Source organism: Sciurus carolinensis, chromosome 13, assembly GCF_902686445.1.
Source record: "Sciurus carolinensis chromosome 13, mSciCar1.2, whole genome shotgun sequence".
Classification (NCBI taxonomy): domain Eukaryota; kingdom Metazoa; phylum Chordata; class Mammalia; order Rodentia; family Sciuridae; genus Sciurus; species Sciurus carolinensis.
The window spans coordinates 54,360,727-54,385,050 of record NC_062225.1 but is presented as its reverse complement, the minus strand read 5'-3'; the positions used below and the strand labels follow the sequence as shown (position 1 = coordinate 54,385,050).

At 38.3% G+C, this 24,324-nt stretch overlaps 1 protein-coding gene across 2 annotated transcripts in view; it reads left to right on the top strand.

Moving 5' to 3' along the window:
• Positions 1–7,734, top strand: part of Ston1 (stonin 1) — a 49,565-nt gene extending 41,831 nt beyond the window's left edge. For both annotated transcript variants that reach the window (XM_047522567.1, XM_047522566.1), the window contains exons 3-4: positions 3,693–3,895; positions 6,362–7,734. In XM_047522567.1, the coding sequence (XP_047378523.1) occupies positions 3,693–3,895; positions 6,362–6,436 (278 nt within the window). In that variant the 3' untranslated portion in view covers positions 6,437–7,734. The remainder of the gene's footprint in view (positions 1–3,692; positions 3,896–6,361) is intronic.
• Positions 7,735–24,324: the final 16,590 nt, after the last annotated feature.

The following is a 24,324-nucleotide window of genomic DNA, read 5'->3' as shown; positions in this document are numbered from 1 at the left end:
ACTGAGGGGAAGCCTTTGACTCAGGAGAGTGTTTCTTAAACTTCCACATGAACCACCTTGTTAAAATGGAGGCCAACTCTGGGGCTGGGGCTAACACTCCTGTGTCTCTAAGAAGTGTTGCTGTAGGCCTGTGGACCTATGCATAGGAGCTGGGTCCTAGAAAGCGCCTCTAGTTCTCAATGTGAGTTTTATATGATTTGTGTGTTTAGAGGACAAGTCTTTAAAACATATTTTTAAAATATCCTGCTTTCCAAACCAGATTCTGAAAAATCTTCACTATTAGAAAAATATTTTGACCCTGGAAACTGGAGGAGAACATAGAACTAGTCTACTATGTACTAATTAAAATTTTGTGTTTTGCCTTTTTTCCTGGGAAATTGTGAACCTGGCTTAACCTTTCCTGTTGGTGAAATCCCCTGTTTCAGGAGAGGTGGGATGGGCTGCAGGTCCCTTAAATGTCTCTGGACCAGCTCCTCCGTGCTTACTGTTCCTTTAAGATTACAGCAAAGGTTGGCCTGGGCAGGAACTGGTAGACATCATCACACCAAGGTGTGAAGGAGGCCGTGGGGAGAGAGGAAGTGGGAGGAAAAGAGAAGGAGAGAAAGAGAATGAGAACGCTGGTTAGCCACAGGAAGTGTGAACAGCGGCATAGAATTGAGAGGGGAATGGCGGTGGTGGAGGGTCTATTAGCAAATGTACCTCTCTCTTACCAATAGTTCTCTTTTTTTTCTTTGCTTTCTGTCGTAAGAATTTTGGTTGTGTCATTCTTGTGCTATTCGTTTCTTTGAATCCTCAGCCATTCAGCTTCAGATGTTAAATATTTTGGTTCAGGGGGGCCTGGATATCAAACAGACCTGAGAAGATTTTGTGATTTGCATTTCCTGACCAAAGATGAGGAGTTGAGTTGTGAGAGTAGCAAGTACCAAAGCTCCAGAGTGCCCCCTCGTGGTCAAAACAGAGATAACAGAATTTCCCTCTATTTTTCATTCATTTATCTGTGAATTTGACAAATACCTTCTAAATCCCAAACATGCCAGGCATGTGCCAGGAGAGCGGTTCTCATGGAGCTCAAGGTCTAAGGAGGGGAGTGTGTTGGTAAACATTTTGGAGTATTTAGATTTTTCAAAAGCCAGGAATAATACCCTGGAAAACTTGAAGGGAAAAAGCTGTTTTATTTTTCACAATTTTTTCCTCCTAGAAAAGTAGGTAGAGGGACTGGGAATGTGGCTCAGTGGTAGAGCGCTTGCCTAGCATGTGTGAGGCACTGGGTTCGATTCTCAGCACCACATAAAAAATGAATAAAGGGTATTGTGTCCAACTACAACTAAAAAAAAAAAAAAGTAGTAGAAAGGTTTCATTTCTAACATTCTGGAAATGTGAGACCTTCAACTTGGGTTTAATTTTTTTCTTAAATTTTTATTAAAAACTTCCTCCAGTTTTTTTTTCCTATAAAATATGAATATCAAGTTAGATAACCTCCAGTATAATTTTCAATGTAGAATTTAGTTTCTTTATTAGCACAATTATAATAATTAGGTAATAATATTGGATTTAAATATCAAGTAGTGCTTGTCAAACTAATAATGCAGGTGCAGCACATCTGTACCGCTAGAGTACACTGCTTCTCCTGTGCTCTGTCTATATAACGGGCTGATTCTCACAACAATCTTATAAGGTTCAGGTTATCACCATTACCCTCATTTTCAGATGGGGAAACTGAGCCTCAGAGAAGTAAGTAGCTTTTCTGGGATCACGCAGTTATTAGGTAGCAGAGCTGGTGTCAGTCTCTGGGCTATCTGGGTGCAGAGGTTGTATTCTTAACCACTCTGGCATCATAGGACTGAAGAGTGGCTGAATTAAGTGTGAATGAACTTTGTGCATCTTGGCTGTGGCCAGAATCTAGAAAGGATGATGGATTGTGTCTCTCCTGGGTGTGTGTGTGTGTGTGTGTGTGTGAATGAAGTCATCACTTTGCCTGTAGTGATGTGGGTAGAGGCCCTCAGAGGCCACTGTTGTCCCAAGCTATGTGTAAGTGGTGGACGTGGCTAATGAACATCTGTTGGTTAATTGATTTGTGACTTCTCAAGGCCTTTTACAGCCTTGGAATTCTATTAGTTTCTCTACAAGAAACAGGTTGTAGGGAATGAAAGGCAGTTTATCTTTTAAGAATTAAGTGAAATCCTTTAAACTCTTGTTTTTGTGCCTAAAGCTATACTCTGATGAAAATGTTCTTTCTTGATTTATGTCAGTGGTACAGCTATTTCATCTGGCTTTTGAAATTACTGTCATCAGATTCACTTATTTAAGTAAAGATAGCCACATTTGATATGTAGATGCTATGAACAATGGCATCAAGATCGTGAATCATTTATAAAGTTACTACAGTGAAAATATTTTATACCCCAACATAATGAATGTGCACATATACGTGAACCCACCTAAAATCTTTGGGTCTGGCATAGATCCTGGCCTGGCATAATATAGATGCTCAATAAATGACAAATTAGATTAGTGAAAACAAAGATTGAAATTTTGGAGGCCAATATGTCTATCTCTATACTGTATATCTGTTCCAGTCAATGCTTTTTAGAAGGATGAGTGAGAATTACAATAGTGAAAAATAATCAGTCCTACTGACAAAAGAATTCTTAGTTTGGATTATTTTTTGAAATGTAATGAAGTTTCAAGTTTAACAAAATCAGACTTTTTAATATAACTTAATTTGGGCTGAAGTTTACCTTTGCATTATCTATAAATGAAGTGGTAATAAAATTAATTAAGAATTATTGTGAGAGCTTATAATTAAGAATTGTTGTAAGAGCTTAAGGGTTTCTATAGTTTGAAGCACATTGTGGCCAAATAACTTATGTTTCATGTAAGCATTACTCTTACCGTGTTTTTAAAAAATTTTAGTTGTAGATGGACACAATACCTTTATTTTATTTATTTTTATTTTGATGTGGTACTAAGGGTCAAACCCAGTGCCTCACACATAATAAGGAAGCACTCTACCACTGAGCTACACCTTAACCCTACTCTTACCTTTTTATTAGGGAAAACTTAGTAATACTTGTAATTGGAAACATTTTTAGAAATTAACCTCTGCAGGTATGTAGTAACAGTAACAAAATTATAATTTTTTTTTTTTTGGTACCAGGGATTGAACCCAGGGGCACTTAACCATTAAGCCACATCCCCACCCTTTTTTTTTTTTTTTTTTTTTTTTTGGTGCTGGGAATTGAACCAGGGCCTTGTGCTTCCAAGGCAAGTACTCTACCAACTGAGCTATATCCCCAGCCCCCAGCCCTTTATATTTTATATATATATATATATATATATATATATATATATATATTTTTTTTTTTTTTTTTTTTTTTTTTAATTTAGAGACAGGGTCTCACTAAATTTGAACTCATGATCCTCCTGCCTCAGCCTCCTAAGCTGCTGGAATTACAAGCATGTACCATCATGCCTGGCTAAAATTATATATATTTTTAGAGCTAACACTTAGAAATGCAGATGGAATTTCCACTACTTGGTGCACAATTATGAATCTGATAGCATTTTGTTTAAATAGAATTTCTATTGCTGTAATGCTGATGGAATTGCCTATTAAAGTAAGACATAAATGCCTTTTATGTTCAAGAGATACAGTGCTATTAGAAGACTTTGTTAAATTTTGTTTCTTCAAGGTCCTGATCATCCCCACTGTCTGTCATACAAACTTGAACTTGGATCAGACCAAGAAATTCCCTCTGACTGGTATCCATTTGCTACTGTTCAGTTTTCTGTGCCTGAGTCCTGTGCCTCAGGGACAGAGGTCAGGTCTCTGGGAGTGGAGAGTGACGTCCAGCCACAGAAACATGTTCATCAGCGAGCTTGCTACAACATACAGGTACATCCCAGAGCTCCTTGGTTCGTGTTGGATCATCTAGAACTGGAATTCAAAGCAAATATTTGACTCTGTGTGTGTGTGTGTGTGTATGTATGTATAATAATATTTTAGAGAAAAGGTTTGGCCATAAAATCTTGGTGGTAACCATTAAGCATATTTTTTCTCTTCCATTCTGGAGAATGCAAGTAACAGTAAGATAGCTTTCAAAGAAAAGTAGGGCATTTAAAGTGAGCTCCTATCTTAGAAGCACATTTACAATAAAAATTATGATGTGAGATTTTCCAAGATGTTCTGTGGAACATGTATTAGAATAGCATTTCTCATGTTCATGTGTCTCTCATAATGGTCCAACCTTCCTCCCCACAAAAAAGTGGATATACCATATGGTGAAGGTTCTGAGAAGTCCTGCAAAAATAAACTTGTTAAACTTACTGTCTAGTTTTTCCCAGCTCCTTGACTGTGGACTATTATTTAGTGGTTATGTGTGTATAAAACACACATCCATATCTTATGGAATAGTATTCTGTGGAGCATCCTTTGGGAAATGCTGAGTTACTCTATTACAAGAGTTTTAAGTGTTTACCATCAGTTCTGCACCATTGGGCCAGGTGAATTTCAGGGTTACATACACTTACATCTGTTTCTAAACTTAGTTTTCCTTCTTATCCTCAAGGTCAGTGTGTATGTGTGTATAGACACACACACACACACACACACACACACACACACACGGAGAATATCTGCCACATATTTCCCATAGTATCTTAAAATGGTGACATATGTTGCTAGTTTTGTTTACAAATATTTTTTAAATTGGTAAGTATTTCACAAATCACAGAAATTGAATAGTGCTTAAGAAACAGGTGGTTCTGTTTAGAACTTATGTTTTCTTTTTGTCTTGCACATGGACAACATTTATATAGTCTAATAGCATTTTAAATCTATGTGTTGTTTGAATCTCAACTATAATTAATGCCATCCTGATGTTCTACTCATTTATTCTTATTAAAATTGTGTGATTATATAAGGCATCATTAACACCAACTGGTAGTCCTATAACATAGTAATATATCAGGATGTTTCTTTATTTTGGACCATCTGTTTAGAAGTCTATATGTTTGAATCTGGTGATTTTTTTCCGATTGATACAATTAATAATGGGTAGGTGCTGTCCTGGGTACTCTTTTGGCACTGAAGAACTTACTTTTCTAGCATAGCTGAAGAGAGCTGCTTTGCCCAAGGACAGATCCCCTTCTGGGTCACCTGTGTCCAGTGATGGGTAGATGCAGTGTATAAAGACCCCTTGATCAGCTGGGCTAAGTCTGCGGACCGTTGCAGGATCAGCCTCCCGGATGTCGGCTGATGCCTTTATGACCATTGCGCCCAGAGTCTGCTCTGTCCATCGGCCTCCTCCCCTGCCTTCAGTGATCAGCATCACTCCCCAGTCAACTTTATCACTTGAATCTTCTTCTCTGAATCTGCTTCTTGGGAACCTGACCTATAACACTAATTGTATAAGTGTTATGTGTGACTGAATTATGTGGGTCAGGTGCACAAAGAGACTTTACTAATACCTACTTCCTTATTTACAGGATATGACAGTTTCATATAGTTTTAGTAGACAGTTCAAAATTATATAAGAAAGTATCTTAGGTACCAGTGGATCTGTGCTTTTGTTTCTTCAAGGTCCTGATCATCCCCACTGTCTGTCAGTTTCAAAATGCTACTTTAGTGTCTGATGAGCAGTGTCCCAATGCCAGCTATTGCTATGGGTGGAAGACTCAGTGGTGAACAAGAAAGACAAGGTCCCTGTCCTTAAGAAGCTTCTAGTGTGTGTGTGGTGGTGGTGGTGGGGGGGCAAGCAAAAAAATTAGTAGACAAGCAAATAATGTATTTCAACAACTGACACATTCTAAAAAGGGAATGTGATAGGGCACCATGATTGAGAGTGAAGGGAGACTCCTTTATCCAGGGTGGTCCAGGAGGGTCTCCATGAGGAGAGGATGTTGAGCTGAGATTAAAAAAAAAAAAGTAGCAGCATAGACAGATGGTTTGGGTTACTAGTTTGTAAACGAGTTTGTTTTAGTACGATAATTTGGAGTGTATTATAAATTTTGGGTGGGCCAATGACTGGGTGTAATATGATCCTCGAGGAGATAGCAGTTCAGGTCTAGCCAGATCTGTTAATATCTTATCAGTATATACAGGTATTCGTTATATGGAATTAAAAATGAGTTCATATTTTAGATGCATATTTATAATATGTTTGACTTGGAGAATTTCAGATTTGGAAAGAAGGGCTTGAGGGGCTCTGTAGACCCCAAAGAGAGCAGAGTTTCTTCCTGCTGAGCTAGCACAGGAGGCTGGAGGGGCTGTGTTTGCAGCCACAGTGTGAGCTGGCCTCATCCTTGCCTCGTGTGTGAAGAGGACTGCTAATGCTGCCCATGTTTTTCTTTTACAAAACAGGTTGAAATAGAAAAGAAATGGATTAAAATTGATGGAGAAGACCCAGATAAAGCTGGTGGCTGCATAACACAGTAGAAGTACCAAGAGGATGTGATGATGATCCACATTCAAATATATAACTCGGAGAAACCACATGAAGTTCTGCTACTGGCTTCTGAGTGGTGGGCTTAGGACAGGCCCAGGGACTGTGTGTAGAGAAGCTTAGACCTAAACCCAAACCATCTGTATTTTATGCTTTTGATGTGTTTTTGCCATAGGGGTTTCATCTAAATGTATTGTAATTTGTGTGATGTTTTGCTTCTTATTAAAACTCAAAGGCACTGTTATCTGATATGTGGCCTGGCAGCCAGTTTGGCTGAAGGGTTTTTGATTTTTGATTACTCAGTGGCTGATGCTTCGTACTCTGGATTACCTGAGTGCCATATTTATTATCCCTCATTCCCCATCTCTTCTTGCTGTGTTAGCACCTGTACCAGAGGGAAAGGCAATCAAAGGAGACATAAACCAAAATACTTAACTTCCCCTTTTGCTCATCTCTGAAACGTGCTTTGATAGAGAACGATGTTGAAACCACAGCTAAAATGGAGATTTGGTTCTGAATTATTTATATTCCCATCCTCTGACCACATTGGTAAGTAATCATTGACTGTATTTGGTAGCTGTCTTTCCCCTGCTCTATTATCATTTGCAAAATGTCTTTGTATTTTGGTATGTGCTGCAAAGAAGCTATTTCTGTTGATACACATATTTTAGTACAAGTCACTAAGATGTACTACCTTTTGGTTGGTGGGATTCCTTTCAAAGTAGAGTCAGAGTATTGAATCCTAGTTAAAATATTTATGTACATTAAAGATGAATTTTTAAAGTTCACGAATATTGTTTTCTAAAAGTACAGACTCTAAGAATGTATTTTGATAAAATATTTGTAATTAACAGAAGCCTCTCTTGAGTAGACATCTAAATCATATTATGATTATTTTATGTTAGTGCTGCTATCATGCTATCTTATGCTAATTATATGCTTAATTTAGAGTATTGTTCTTTAAAAGATGAGTAAAGTGAAAGATACTAGATTATTTTGCTTAGATTTCTGAGAGGAGACATTTCTATTCTTCAAAGTCAGGGAAATGACTACAATAGTTTAGTTTCTAGTGAAAAGTCAGCAACATTAGCACTTATAATTCTGCTTGTAATTTCCTTTTAATATTTACAGTCACAGATCAGAATTGTATTTTTAAGTCTGAAAAACAAGGTCTCTGTGATTTTAATACACCTTCAATGTATGTTGAATCTTAAATATGATCAGGAGTCATTTTTCTCTATTTACTGCATTGTTTTGAGTCAAAACTAATATAATGTTCTTCCCAACAACATTTATTTGTTGGCCTACAGAGTTTATTTCATATATTTTATTTAATATTGTATTACATTCATTTTAATCTGTTGAAATAACAGATTAAAAACAAACATTTATGATGGTCTGTATCAATCAGCAGATTTTATTGCTTTTCACTTTTTACTGTGAAGGCACAGAATGCAAAAGTCAATGGTAGAAATGAATTGATATTGCTCTTTTTAACTTCACTTGACATATTGCTCATAATATCATATGTTTGAGACTCACTGTTGAGTGAGCAAATCTCTGTGTGTGTGTGTGCGTGTGTGTGTGTGTGATTTTTAAAATTTCCACCATCTTTTCTTATCATCTGGCATGGGCACACTCTGGAGTGATTTCAATCTGCTCAGAACAAATATGGCGGTGGGCCAGATCTGATGCTATACTCCGATCCCAGGGAAGTTAGCTGGGTTAATTACTGCCATTTCTTTCCAAGTGTGTTTTATGGCATCTGGCCTACAAAGAATTCACAGTCTGATTTAGATGAACTTAACGAATATTTACACCTCAAAATAAATTCAACAAAGGGTTCAATTAATTGTCCCTCTTGCTTCACAAGTGGGCTAGTATCTGTACATCACTGCTAGGGTCATTTACTCACAAGCCACCCAGACTTCAGGAGCATCTCAAGACTCAGTGTTGAAAATATAGTAACAAAAGACTAAAGCCCAAATTGAGTTTCTGCTGCAATGCAAAGGTTGATAGCATTAACAGTGGGGTGCTACCGCATAATTGTTAATTTGCACATTTATTAGAACCTTAAATATTCATTACTTAGTGTTAAATTAACATTCTGTATAGGAATGAGAGGCTTCTTAATATAATTCTTCTGACCTTAGAAATGGCAGGAGGTCAAATGTGTCTGTGGAGCTCTAAGTGAAAAATCAGGTAGGATCCATTTATATTTAAAAATTAAGAAGTAGAATTTCTTTTGCCAAAAAATAAATAGTGATTTTCAAACCCTGTCCCCCTGTTTTTTAAAGGGAAGTAGGTAGGGAATAAAGGAAGAAATACTTATTTTCTAGCATTTTAAGTTAGATCACTTGCTTATTATTAGTTTAACCATTTTGTAGTCAGTTGTTTGATTGACACTGTGGCGCACTTCCAAGGAGAGAGGTTTGTGACTAGTCCCATTCTGCCCCGATTGTTCTATTCTGGTCATTTTACCAATCACAGAGTGATATTAGCAATATAAATGCATTCATGGATTGATCATCACATGATCAATTATGCAGATCTGAATTTAAGAATATGTCCTTTTTCTATGGGAATCACAACATTTTATCCATTTAAAAAAGGATGGAAAAAGGAAATTTTTCATAACATAAAGGCTGAAATTTTTAACCTGATGTATATATTAGATAGTTCTAAGAGTTTAGTTCCCTTAATTCTGGAGCTGTGCTTATAATACAGCCCTTTTTCTTATAAATTCAGTTAGAAGTTCTTCCTTAACAATGGCTATTATAATGTTTTACTCAAAATATGATTTTGTGTCCTATCAATACAAATATAAAACAGTTTGAGTCCTAATAATCATGTAACAAAATATTTTGTAGATTGCATATTGATTTTTCTAAAATTAAAGATGTATTTCAAATAATTCTTGCTGTGCTATGGACTTATATCTTTTGCAAAGCCTGGGGCTATTTTTTTAAAGGTGTGAAATCAATTTCAATAACCTTCAACAATTGACTCTCTGTCAGGCATATGTACAAGACTTCAGTATTAAATAGTCATTGAACATGGCACCTTGGCATATCCTGGAAAAATAATACCATCAAACTCTAATTGATGATATGATAAAGGATGATTTTTAAAAGAGCAAATAATCATGATTCACAAAGATATGAAGTGATTATGTGCATAAAATTTTATTTAACTCACTAGCTAATGAGGGAATTGGTAAGATGATTCAACTGGTTCAGTGCTGGGTGTGGTGTTGCACGCCTGTAATCACAGCAACTTAGGAAGCTGAGGAAGGAGGATCTCAAGTTCAAACCCAGCCTCAGGAGTTTAGCAAGGTCCTAAGCAACTTAACGAGACCCTATCTCTAAATAAAAAATTAAAAGGACTGGGGATGTGGCTGAGTGGTGAAGTGCTCCTGGGTTCTATCCCTAGTACCAAAAAGAAATATAAAATTATAACCAGTTCCAAAGAGAATTCAAAGAGCAGAGACATATATAGGAAGTAAGGAATTCTCAAATGAATTTGCCAATAGGTGCAAGACGAGTCTAGTCATTCTTAGGGCAACAATGAAAATATAGTATCTTCCTATCCCAACAATTAATTTACATTTCTGTGGACAAGGATCATGTGCAATGATATCAGACTTCTACCATTTACAGATTTGTAAAATAATTCAAAGACAATGAAAGGTGTTGATAACCTGGATGAATAAATGAGATAGGACTTTTACTTCAAAGTCTTTCACCATTTTTCTTGACAATAGGCTGAACTTTATCTACAGGAGGACAGGATTGTACAATTTGGGCAACTTGTGTAGTGGTACTAAAGAAATAATGTGTATTTAAAAGCAAAAGTTTTTAAAGTTTTGAAAACTATTTTTACCCAATAGTGCAGAATATATTTCAGAGGAAGTGTGAGAGTGGGGTGGGTGGGGTGGTTAGGCCATAACAGATATGAAGGTAAATCAGTGCTGATAAAAAAAACAAAAAACAAAAAACAAAAAACCCTAATGAAACCAAACTCTCCACCCTCCATTTCATAAGAAAATTGACATCTGTTGAAATTAAATTTTTATCTATTAAAGTTAATATTTCACCAGGCTTTCATAGAGGGCAGATCATTGAGCACTATTCTAGCCACTGTTGATAGTGACAAGGCTTGGCTGTAGTTCTTCAGGAGCAAGGAAAAGAATGAAGTGGCTTCTGGGGACCGAATTTGTAACAACATCTCTCAGATCCCCATCATTTAATTCTTTCCTGTTTTGGTTCAGCTCCACTTAGACTGCCCTGCCTGCTTCCTGATATCTGTATCATCTGTCCTAGACCCTCCCATTCCCTGCAGCAACCCCATCCCCAGGATCTTTTGCTCCTTCACCTAGGGTCCTAAAGTAGAGAACTATGTGTTTTTGGTGAGATACTGACAATTGCTAGTATTTATCATTCTCGTTAGCAATTTCATGGGACTCAACCTAATTACCAGTGTATTTTCCTGGGTTATATGAGACAAGGATTTTTTTTTCTTGTAAGCATATTAATAAATTCTTGCTTAGAGCTGGCACTGAAATGTGAATTTGACTGTAATTAGTTTTTTTTTTTTTTTTGGTACCAGGGATTGAACTCAGGGGCACTCAACCATTGAGCCACATCCCCAGCCCTTTTTTGTATTTTATTTAGAGACAGGGTCTCACTGAGTTGCTTAGGGCCTTGCTAAATTGCTGAGGCTGGTTTTGAACTTGTGATTCTCCTGCCTCAGTCTCCAAAACTGATGGGATTATAGGTGTGTGCCACCGAGCCTGACTTGTAATTAATTTTAAAACCAAGATAATTGCTGGTTAGTAAGCAAATAGTTGAGTTACTAAAAACACCATAGATAAAAGCTGCAGGTGGTATTGTTCCTTTAAGATTATATTCCACCTCAGGACTGGGGTTGTGGTGCAGTGGTAGAGTGCTTCCCTAGCACATGTGAGGCACTGGGTTCAAGAGTCAGTACCGCATAAAAATAAGTAAATAAAGTACTGTTTCCATCTGTAACTAAAAAAAATGTTAAAGAAAAGATTATGTTCCACCTGTATGAAAGAAGAAAACAGATTAGTGGGATTGCCCCATGTTTTGAAAGATTGAAGTTCATTTCCATGAAAATTCTAGGAAAAAAACACCTTGAGATTTGCTACTTCCCCTCATGCCTCTGCACCAGCACAGTCTTCCAAACCTCAGAAGGAAGGGTAGTTTATGTAAATAAAAGGATTGTGTATTAATATTTTCCTGAGAAGCCCCCTTTGCCTTACCCAGAATTGCTGTGAAGTCCATGAGATGTAACTTGCAGTACATTTTTGAAACAGAAGAGGGTGCTCTCAGGCAAGCTGATGTTACCCAGAGTCAGAAACATCAGCGCTTGAATTTGGTGGTATTTTATAAATTTACAAATTTGAGGGTATTTTACAAAGCATTTCAAAGCATCATGAGTCCAGTGGAGTATAATTAAAACTAATGCGGTAGACAAACACTTTAAAGTATTCTTAATGCCTTGTCTAAAAATACTGTTGAATACAATTTTACACATCCCAAGGATTTAAATACTATGCTTATCTCTAAACATTTCTATTAAAGAGACAAAAAAATAGCATGTTCCTTCACAGATTTCAAACTCTAATGAGAGTTACTAAACTCTAAATCTTACTTATAAAGATTTAGAAAATATTGTAATTAATCCATCTTGTGTGGGCATGTGGCAAGGTCAATGTGGTCTCTAAATTTTAGCTCCAGCCCAGGATTGTACTTTCAGTCTATGAATAAGGACAAGCAAATATATGCTTATAGAATACTCCTTGTTACCTTGACCCAGAGACAAGGCTTTGCTGTTTCGGTCCTTAGAAAGCAGTAATGAGCTCTTTCTGTCAGAAATCTTTCTGGGTGGATGTTGCCATTCTTTTATAAAGCCCATTAGAACATTCTTTTTCTAAAAATCTTATGTCATGAGCAAGTCTGTGAGTATAGGATGAGACATTCCCAAAGGCATCTGCAGCATTCTGAAGTACAAAAGTGTTGCTTAAGGCATTGACTGCCACAGTTCGCCACTTCTGATAACCTCAAAATGCTATGTCGTTACAATCAATTATCTTGCTAATTATTCTAAAGTTTATTGAGTGCTTTCTATGTGTCTACATTTTTTATAGACACTGGGGATAAACAATCACAAAACAGTTAATTGCTGGTGTCCTACAGGGTATATAATAATGGAGAAAGTCAGACAATAAACAGATGGTAATTTGCTATGCAGAAAAATAAAGAAAGGAAGGGTGGCAAAGAGGGGCAAAAGAATGTTGAGATGGCATTCCAGAAGAAACCTGGAAAAAATGAAGGAGAGAGTCACTCAGATCCTTCAGGGAAGAGTGAGTCCAGCAGAGGCCACTGCTACTGCACAGGTGCCGTAATCAGGGCTCTTGGCCTGTCTCAGGAATATCAAGGCCAGCAGATGGCAGAGGACTGGGGAGGAGGAGATCAGAGAGGTTGTGAGCAGATCAGGCAGGGCTTTGTAGGCATTGTAAGGACTTCAGGTTTGATCCTGAATGAGATGGAAACCCCTAGAAAGTTTTGGGTGAAGGAGTTCCACGAACTTTGTTACATGTTAAGCTGAGTCTATGAATGAGTGGGGAGCAATAACAGAAACAGAGCAGTTAGGAGACTATTGCAATAAGTCTCTTAGTTTGTTCCTGCTGATGTAATAAAATACTGTAGACTGGGTAATTTATAATGAACAAATTTTGGGTAATTTATAATGAACAAATTTCTCACACTTATGTAAGGTTGGATAGTCCAAGAGCAAGGTGCCAGCACATTCAATGTCTGATAAGGGTCAGTTCTTTTTTTTTTTTTTTTTTTTGTGGTGCTGGGGATTGAACACAGGGCCTTGTGTTTGCAAGGCAAGCACTCTACCAACTGAGCTATCTCCCCAGCAGGGTCAGTTCTTAATAGATGGTGCCATCTTACTGTCTACCTGGAGGAAGGGGCAAAAGGACTCCCTCAACCCCCTTTTTTTTTTTTTAAATGGCACTGATCCTATTCTTAAGGGTGGAGCCTCACATCCTAAATGCTTCCCAAAGTCCCCATCTTTTACTACCATCCATTGAGGGTTAGATTTCAATGTGAGTTTTGGGAAGACACAAACCTTCAGACCATAGTACCAGGTGTGACCAGTAATAGTGATTAGGAGTGAAGGGAGATGAAAAATCACTGGGCTCCAGGCATATTTGAAATACAGAGAGAACAGTGCATGCTGATGGATCCGATGTGGGGAGTGAGGAAAAGGGAATGGAAGATGGATTCTAAGATTTTTGGTCTAAGCAGCTATGGAATGGAGCCATCTTTTATGGAGAAAGGGGAAGACTTGCAGATTTGGGGGAGAAGGATCAGGAATTTATGCTTGAACGGAATGTGCTAACTTTGAGATGCTTATTAGACATACAAGTGGAGATGGTAGTACTTGGATTTATAAGGCAGGAGAGAGTGCTGGACTAGAGATGCCAGTTTGGGGACAGCAGAATTTAGAGCTGTGGGACTGGCTGGGATCACCTGGGAGTGAATAAAAATACTAGAAATGATCTGAGAGCTGAGCCCTTGGGCTTCTAAAGTTTAGAGGTCAGAAAAATGAGGATAATGCAAGTAAAGGAGACTGAGGAAGAGTAGCTGGAGGAGAAGAAATCAGAGAATGGTATCCCAGTGAGAAAGGAAGTAGTTGACTGGCTCAAATGCTGCCATAGGGTAAGATGAGGATGAAGAATTGACCACTGAATTTAGCAACATGAAATTGGTGGCCTTGACAGAAAGTGTCATTGGAATGAAGGTAAGGAAAGCCAAGTAAGCACATGTAGAGCCAGAGAGTAGATGCTCTGTTGGGGAAGTAAGACTTCTTTTTACTTTCTTAAGTCCTATGGTTGGCCTAAGAATTAAACTGACTTAAAAGAGATTATCAGAAGGAAAGCATACATATTTTATTTAATATTTTTACGTGTATGTGGGAGTATAAAGACCCTAAAAAAGCCTTCAGGATCCAGGTACAGTACTACACACCTGCAATCCCAGTGACTCTGGAGGCTGAAGCAGAAGGATCATAAGTTGGAGGCCAGCTTCAGCAATTTAGTGAGGTCCTAAGAAACTTAGTGAGACCCCGGGGTTGAAATCCCCAGTACCAATAATAATAATAATAATAATAATAATAATAATAATAATATAAAGATTTTAGACCACAATGCTTATATAACTTTTAAACAAAGAATAAAAAATTGTGCTGACATGAGAAGAGAAAGGGGCTGGGGACAGTGACCAGGAAATACATGGGGAACATAATGGAAGGTAAGAGTTATTTTAGTAGTTTTGTGTGTACAGATCCATTTTGGCATCGACTCCCAGTCTCTAATAATAAGAATGTTTTCTTCCTAGCACAGGAGGCCACCTTGCTTGTGAGAAATTTTATGACCTGCTTTTAGGTAGAAAGGAAGAGGTCAGAGACCCTTCCTGCAACTGATATTTCTCAAGTGTCTTCAACTTAAAATAATCAATATACCAAAGCAGCATTTTTTGGGGTGGCATGATCTGAACCTCTCAAACTCGTTTGCAGAATTGTGCTGTAAATATGAACCTCAGGACAATAGCTGGTGAGAACGAGATTTCCCCTGCTCTCCTTAAGAGCCAAGTATTGACCTTTGTTTCTACTACTGTCTGTCTTTTTTTCTTTGATTATTATTATTTTTATCTTATTGGTATTGACTCTTGCTAAAATGTTCTCTTATTGTCATTGCTTATTGAAAATGATTTCTTGTCATCTTTGAGCCCATGTACACTGAATCGTGTACAGTGTCTAGCACAGGCGCTGGATGTTCCAGCTTGTATTTCTTTGGAATTTTCACTAACTATATTTGTGATGTTGCAGGTGTTACATATTTAAAAATAAACTTAGTCATCATTTTAATCACTTTCCATTTTGTTTTTAAATTTTTTCTTCATTGAGTTCCACTGGGTTGCTGTCATGTCATGTTGGTATGGTAATCTTACTTCAGATTTTGTTATTGAATTCAAAGTAATTATAAAGCAATTGCTGGCTTCACAATCTTGAGAATGACTACAAGTTACTGCAGAATAAAGAAAAGCGCCACTATTAATTCATGAATTCATGGTTTTTATATCTACCTGTTGGAGCCTTGGTTCTTTATTATGCTTTGATACAATAATATTCTATGAAAATGATTGTCTAGTAACTACTAAGTGAATTTGAATATAATTAAAGTACCTGCAAAAGGTGCAAATTAAGCAGCTGCTAAATCTTACTACTAATGTTAATATTTTATTTTCTTGATTTATTGTTTAGTTATAAAACTGCTTTTTATGATTAAAATAAGGATGTGATCAAAGTAGAATTTATGAATCCTAGGATTTACTGACATACAAAGGTGATTTCTCCTTAGGATCACAATGCTTAAAGAGGGGGTGAATAGTGAGAATAAATCCCCCTGGGGACACATTGAGAAGTGAGGCACATTCACCAAAATGTGAATGAGTGCCAAAATAATTAAAGTCTAGTTGCTCAATTAGGTTGGAAGCAGGTCTCCGTGGAAAGTACAACCTAAGTGCAGTGAGAGGTGTCCCTTTATAGAAGAGAGGCTTTCTGGAGAGGTGGCGTCCAACATGGAGATCTGTAAAGATCTGTGAAGACACCTGAGCACCCGCCACCCATGAGTGCTGGTGAGGCTTCTGAGATGAACCCAAAGGCTAACTGGGTATGTCCCTGCCTTAATTTCAGCTTTCTCTCTCTTGGTGGTGCTTGGGATCTAACTGAGGGTTTACACTTGAGTTCTTTATTGTCCATCTTCAGAGAAGTGACTGCAGGAGTGCAGCCTTGCCACCGACTAAGCTCTCAAAGCAGCTGTCAGATTCTTAGGTGTATGTGTGTTGTGTAGGCCAGGAGTTGAGGTCAGTAGTTCGCATATGGAGTTTGATAAGGTGTGACATAATATCTATAAAGGGAGAGGATGTACACCCCAAATTCTTACCAGAGCAAAATGTACTTCACTCACATAACAAACTATATAAGTATTTGGAATCATTAAAAAATACATAATAAAAATGATTCATAATTAAAGGAGAAGAATTAACTTCAAATTTAAAATATTATTCCTCTGTACAGTAAATGTTCAATGTATAAAGTGACCAAACAAAACTTTCCAAACAAAAATATAATATCTTGCAATCCATAATCCATTTTATTATTCTAAATTTAAAAGCACAAATAAAAATTTGACATGAGAACATTGAAATAAACTCAGTTCTATTGTTTCATCTTCCCAATCACTGCTTATTATGCCATGGCTTAAATTCAAGAATGTGTATTACCAAGAGGGATGGAGACACAAACTGCCATTATGAATTCCCAAAGTGAATGCATATACTTGAGTCCATGTGTATCAGGGGTCCAACTGGATAACTGGGAGTTCTCCAAATTAACTTCCATGTAAGTATAATGTTTATTCAATGTTAAGAAATTAAAATATGCTTATATGAATCTTTGATATGCATTATTAAAACTCAACAGTAATTGTATCAATTATTTAGAATGTATGCTAATAAAGAAACTGAATGGGAGGTGGTAAGTGTTTTATTGTGTATACTTAGGATTGTCAGTGTGTGCTGATAATCAAATGCAGACTAACTTTGTTATTTCATTATTGTGCTTAAATTCTCAACAATGCACCCTATTATTGCCTGTAACTGGAGCTGACTGCCCATACACCCACATTTGTACACCACTGGATGGTGGATATTTATGCATATTAGCAATGTTCTAGTGGTAAAAGGAAAATTAATGATGCAAAGGAGAGAGTGAGACAACTTCTAGGACTATCTCTGTGAGTAGACAAGAGGAGGTGGGACCCAAGGCCACTAATGGTGGGGCTGGCTTAGATAAAAAATAAACTAACAGTTCACTGCTGTAGTAGGAGAAAGACAGGGAATATGGGTAATATGGGTACAGGTGCAGGATGCAGGCCTATATAGTCAAAGTATTACTTCTTCATTCCTTCTCTAGAAGTGGCACAGGATTCAGAGACTTTCCACTATCCCATTGGCAGTAAGGACCCTATTTCTTTAAGAACCCTTTATGATCCACAGAGTTTAGTTTTATTTTCTTGAAGTCTTTGATTATATCTTCTAGTACATGCTCTTTACTGATATTAGTGTTCAAATAGCAACTGTACTGACCCAAACCAGGATGTTCTTGGGACTTCGCAACCGAGAGTATCAATCCCTTCTAACGGAATACATGATAAGGTAGCACTGATTTGGGAAACCACTTGTGAATGCTCTAGAATTCAGTCTCCTTTTGTCCTTTTCATCTCTGAGATGCGGCAGATCTTGAGTGGCTGCGTGGGGGTGGGAAATGGCACCTAGTTGCTGTGCTTGTCCTTTTTCTGCAGAGTTTTATTTTGATATTTTCACACTGTTCAGAGAGAATTCCACCCAAAGGTCCTCAAGTGCCATGAAAAGGACAAGGAAAGAGCATCTCTGAACAGTGGCATTGTTAAATGCCAAAAGCCTGTCTCTCCAGTGGATAATTTTGAGATATTCTGAAACACTTTTTAAAGGCCTTGCTAAGAACTCATTGTGGAAAAGGACAAATTCTATATTAAACTTGCTCTGGGATTAGAGATGGCCTTGGGTAGTATTGTGAACCCAGCTCATAGCCCTGTTTTTATTGCCTTTTCCTCTACCAGGGGATGCCCCAGCCCCTTCCTCCTGTATCTTCTCAAAGCTCCTGGAGGCTTCCCCTCTCCCTTCTGGCTTCAGAAAATCAAGTGCCAGTCATTTAGACCTTGCTGTCCTGCCCCTCTGGTGTTGCTTACTCTTCCACATCCCCAGACCTTTAGGTGCGGCTCTGCCTCCACGGTGGCCATCCTCTGACCTAGCTTCCATGCTTCCGTCTATGAAGAGCAGCACGTTATCTAGCACTGGCTTACCAGCCAGCCTCAGCTTTTGCTCCAGTTTTCCTTGTTCTCTGTCCTCTGGCCAAGCTGAACTGCCCTCATTCCTCAAACCCATCCTGTTCTCAAGCCTCAGGCTCTGGTTAATACAGTGTCCTTTCCTATAACACTCCTCCTTGCCCGCTGCCTTTGGCCCTTATGTTCTGCAGATCTCAGTTTAGGGGTCCTATTCAAGCCTTGCCTGGGCCTCCCATTCACATTAGTTACTCCTCATGCGTTATTGTTAATACTAATTCCATTATCTTATAATCACTTACATATTTTTTTTCCACCTTATCCTGTCTGGGACATTGATTAGGGTGGCTCTGCCCACAGTGATTTCCCATTTTCTGGGAAGAAGCCTATATACAAGGGTAATAATAGGTAGAAGCAAAGCTGGTAGTGTGGAGCTGATCCCTTGGCTGGAGTTTAGGAGCTATGTATTGAATTAAAAATATCACATGCATGAATGCATAGGATGAATTTAGATCAATGCACTACTTCCCCCAAGGATGGTTGCATTTTTAGTTTCCAATCATTCCCCACATATAGACCAGAAATTCTTGTTTGTACTGCTTAACAAAAAATTCAAACCATAATATTTAATGAATGCTTTACAGATTGGAGGTACTGTTCGGTACTTAGAGAGCATAGGAGGATGAATAATTTCATCAGTTCTCAAGGCATTTAAAACCTATCACACTTATGGTTACAAATGTATTTTTCTTAATAAACACATACATATATCTCCTCAAGGAGTTGAAAAAGATTAAAATGTTTGTTTTAAATTTTAATTTAGCCTTTTTTTTTCTTTTTTTTTGAATGCTTCCAAATGTGGAGAAGCAGCACACTTAGCTTTTAAGCACCTACTATATGCCAGGGATCATGTTTTCTCATTTAATACCCAACATCTGATAAAGTAAGTTATTTCTCACCTGTCTCTGGTTAATGGTATCTTGAAACCATTACGTAGCTGCAGGATTTTTTTCCCTCTTGTACATGAGACAACACTAGGTACTTGACTTCCTTTACTTGTCTACATAAGGATAAAATGTAACCTTAAGTGGAAAACATTTGGATAAGGAATGACTAGTTCACCCCCATAAACACACACACACACAAACAAGGGTTTGTTAGAAACTTCTTATGTGGCCAGAACAATGGTAGGTACTACAACATAGGGAAAAAATGGAACTGTACAAATCACACTGTACTGGAATTCATGGGACCATGACATTGCCCACTTCTAAAGCCAAAAGAAAAACAATTACAAGCAGGAGTGACAAGGGTTGGAGTGGGCTGTGGTGTTTTTCTGTGGTGTTTGGGAAGGAGTCAAGTTGCTGTTGTTTTAAGTTTTCTGTCTTACCATCTTCTCTGTTTGTTCAACTTTGTTTTCAAGGTTAAAAATATTTTGTCTTCAATATCTGAGGTTCTGTCTTCCAGGTGTTCTATCCTATTGGTTGTGCTTTCTATGGAGTTCTTAATTTGGTTTATTGTTTCCTTCATTTCAAGGATTTCCGTTTTTTTTTTTTCAATATCTCTAACTCTTTATTGAAATGATCTTTTGCTTCCTGTATTTGCTCTTTTAACTGTCGATTGGTGCAATCATTCAATGCCTGCATTTGCTCTTTCATTTCATCGTTTGCTTCCCTTATCATGTTAATTATGTACATTCTGAACTCCCTTTCTGATATTTCTTCTGCCATGCTGTCATTGGATTTTATTGATATAACATCTAGATTTGTTTGAGGCATTTTCTTCCCTTGTTTTCTCATGTCATTCAGGTATCAGTGGACTGCTGAAATGTTGCAGATTTCCTCTATTGACTTATAATGTCCCCGAAGATTGCTAGTATATCCCCTCTTATCCTTCAGTAGCCTGAAGTCTTGGAGGAAGTTGATAATGCAGTGCTCCCCAAGGAAGCTGCCTCTCTAGGGGTGGTGGCCTTCAGGTGGGGTATATTCCCTGCTAGTGGGCAGAGGTGCCTCCACTTGTTGACCAATGGTCAACCAAAGGGGAACTAGGCTGCGGGCTGAGGCAAGGCCTGTTTGTGCCTGTGTCTCTGGTTTTACCGTCCTTGTGGGAAAACCTCACCCGGCGGGGAAGACTCACCCGGTGGGGAGGTCTCGCTGGTCAGTTCCCCTCCTGGAGGTTCCCCTCAGTCCACAACTACCGCCTGGGCAAGGCAGTCTTCCCAGGCAATGTTCCCAGGGGCCCAGACCTACCTCCTGGGTCTGAGAGCCTCACCCTTCGCAGACGAGTCTCCTTAGGTTGCCTCTCCTCAGAGAATCTGCCCGCAGTCCTGGAACCTTCGCTCCGCCCCTTAGCTTGTCTCTGCAGCTCTTCCACCGAAAAACCACCTAGGTCCTGGGACCCTGCTCTGCACCTAATCGCCTGCCTATGCGGCCCCTCCTCTGGGTAGCCGCCGAAGCCCGGCGGGTTACTCTGAAACCAAGTGCTGTGCTGAGCGGCTTCCTCTGCAAAATTCCCAGTTGTCCGTGTTTACCGCTCCAGCGGGGGGGGGGGTGGGGGGGGGGTGGGGGGGGTGGGGTGGGGGGGGGGGGTGGGGAGGGGTGTCTCGCCGGGCAACTCTACTTCACAAAGTTCCCTGCGTTCTGGGACTACCGCCCCATCCGGGACGCCTCCCCAACGGGAGAGACTCACCCGGCGGCTTTGAGTTGGTCCCAAGTCTCTCAATATCTCCTCTTTTGAATCCTGAGTCCTGGAGCAACATGAAATGCAGCTGCCCTCTGGTCTGCCATCTTGAAACCCTCAAGTTTTCTGTCTTAATGCTTCTTCTTGGTCCTTTGGCTTGAGGCATCAGGTTTTTGTTGGGCTTTTCTTTTCTGTGACCATTGGTGATTCCCAGGTTGCCAGTTTCTTCAGCACTCAATCAGGGAGGTATCAGGCAAAAAGAAAACCAGGGGACCCACTGCTGTGTCAGTCCAGGGGTTGCGGGGTCTCTAACCAGTCTGTCTGATTCTTCCCACCTCTAAGAGTCTTCTTATGTTTGTTTTATATGGAATATGCAGAATTTTTATATGTTCCTAGCAGAAGGATTGGGAAAGAGGTACATCTATTCTGTATTGTCTCTGCCTGTCCTGATATTGAAACACCTAAGACAACAATACAGACTATTCAAGATACTTCTATTTACCTCTCATAAAAATGTGACAAATTAGGAAAGAAGAAAAGTACAGTTATCTCAAGAACAAAACTGGTTGGTTTTCTCTGGATCAGAGGCTTAAACTGAAACTGTTGGTCATTATTTCCATCTTCTTTAAGTGGAAATTTAGGTTGGAGAATTAATTGGAGACAATGAGCATTATTCTTGCTAATATATCATGTTCATGTATAATTATACACATTATGATTAAGAAATTAAAATGGAATCATTTCTTATCTAGGAAGTTATTGAAACCTTAACAAGACACTAATGAGAATGTAGAAAAATAGTGACAGGGAAAACTGTTTAAAATCATTTTGCATATATTCTGTGAGTTTATTGTTATCAGTATCATATATATACACAATGTATACATCTTCTGAATATTAAGTCATTTTGAAATTCAGTGATATGCTTACCAACAGCATTCCATTGTGTTATAAGGTCACCAGTGGGCCACAGCATTATGTCATAAGGTCGCCTCAACTGAAATTCTGTTGGGGTGCAGAGAGGGATTCATCATGGTGGAAAAGTTGTTCAAATATTGTCAGTTGATTCTGGATTTGTATTAGAAAATGGAAAATATTATAAAAGTGTGGAGTATAAATAAATCTGAACTGCCAATATTGTAACCACTTCAAAGTTACAGGAGGAGGCAGAGATTATCTGGATTTTCATTTCCTGGAAAATGTGAAGGATGAAGTAGAGGCAGAGAAACACAATACTGCTGGGTTTAATGCATTGGTTGCAAAATGTTAAAAAACTAATTATGAATATTTGCTGCCTTAGGCCATATACCCAAAGACTGACTCATATTTTTCATTACAGATAAATTTATTATTTAGAGTCTATACAGTTACCAACACACCCTGTAATTGACTATAAAGTTTAATATGGAAAAGATAATGGACTGTCTCTAAAATAATTTTTTTTACATTTTTATCCAAGAAAGGACTTCATAGATAGGGACTTTTCACACATTAAAGCAACATGAAATGATTTCTTTACTTTTTGGAATAATATCACTGAAATCTCAAGGTAAACGTAATGAGAATATACAGAATGCAAAGAAATTAATCTGATTATTAAGATTTGAAAAATCTAATGTTAATACAATGATGTACAAGTATATATTATGGTCTCTAAGCAAAGTGTAAAAAATGAAAATCTGATGCTCTAATCTGTTCCAGGTGACTGGAAGAGAGCTGTATGCCTTTGTACAGTTATAATTTTCAAGAACTAAGTACTCAAAGAAGGAATGAAGCTTAGCATTCCTTTTTTATACTCTATTTACTAACATAAAAAGTAGTCACTGTAAAATTGCCTCACTGAGGCTCTGGGATTTTGAAACTTCAATTTTAGCATCAAAAATGCTTTGTGCATGCAACACACTTTCCCCCTGACTTTGAAAAATTGACAAAAGAAATGTGATCATTACATAACTATAAAAATCTGCTTGTTTCATGATAATCTTGGGTCAAAGCTATCAAATATCAGTCTATAAAATTTCTTTCCATATTTTTAAAATGCTCTTGTGACCAAAAAGGGTACTTAAGAAACTTTAAATGCTGAGATTACAATAGGGAAAACCAAGCCTTCTCTACTCACAGTTCAACAAGATAATGGGCTCTGTATGGATTGCCTCATATTGTGTAACAAATTACCCTAAACACTTTACTGCTTAAATGACAAATATTATTTCCAATGATTTCCAAGTATCAGGAATCTAGGAGATGCTCAAAGGGTGGTTCTGGTTCAAGGTCTCTCAAAAGGATATATTAGAGCTGTCATTCAGTGCTGTAATCATGTGATAGCTCAACTAGGCAAGGATCCATATCTAAATTTACGCATGCGATTGTTTTCAGGTTTCTAAAATGCATGGCTAAGGGCTGGAGTCTCAGTTTCATGCCACCTGGGCCTTTCCATAGGCTACCCGAGTGTTATCATGGCATGACAACTGGTGTAGGGATCTTGCTTCACCTGATTACAGCCATCTTCATTTGTAAAATTGCCATTTTACCCACCATGTGACCCTGGTATGCATTCTGAATCCTATGAGATAAAAGAAATCATCAGGATAGCTGAGCATTTTGTGTCATGCTTGTGCTGTTACTAGTTTTTGAGAAAGCCTAGGTACATTCTAATTGGTCATGGCCCTCCTTTGTCTAGTTTAGTATATAAACCCTTTCCTCCTGCCTTGGAGTGTGGGGATACTCTCACTGTTGCCTAAGAGTTGCTTCTGTCTATAAGTCCCTCCTAAATTGTATTCTGTTTAATCCTGGATTTTTTCTGTCTCTTTCTTCAGTCTCTTGACACCTTCTGCCTTTGGTGACTGCTTCTGAAATACCAAATTTTTCCAAAATAGCTGGCTTTTCCAGAATGAGTGATGAGAGAGAGAGAGAAAGAGAGAGAGAGAGAGAGAGAGAGAGAGAGAGAGAGAGAGAGAGAGAGAGAGAAAGAGATCCTACAGTCATTTATAACAAACTTGTGAGTGATGTACTATTACTTCTGCTTTATTCCATTGGGTTGCCCAGACAAACCATGGTAAAATGTGGGAGGGGACCATACTAGGTGGTAACTACAAGGAGGCAAGGATCAACTGGGAACCATCTTGGAAACTGGCTACCAAAGGTTCAGAGCAGATTTCAACTTGGATCACCTTGAACATGGATTAAAGCATGCCTCTTCTAATGGTCATTATCTATTATTGA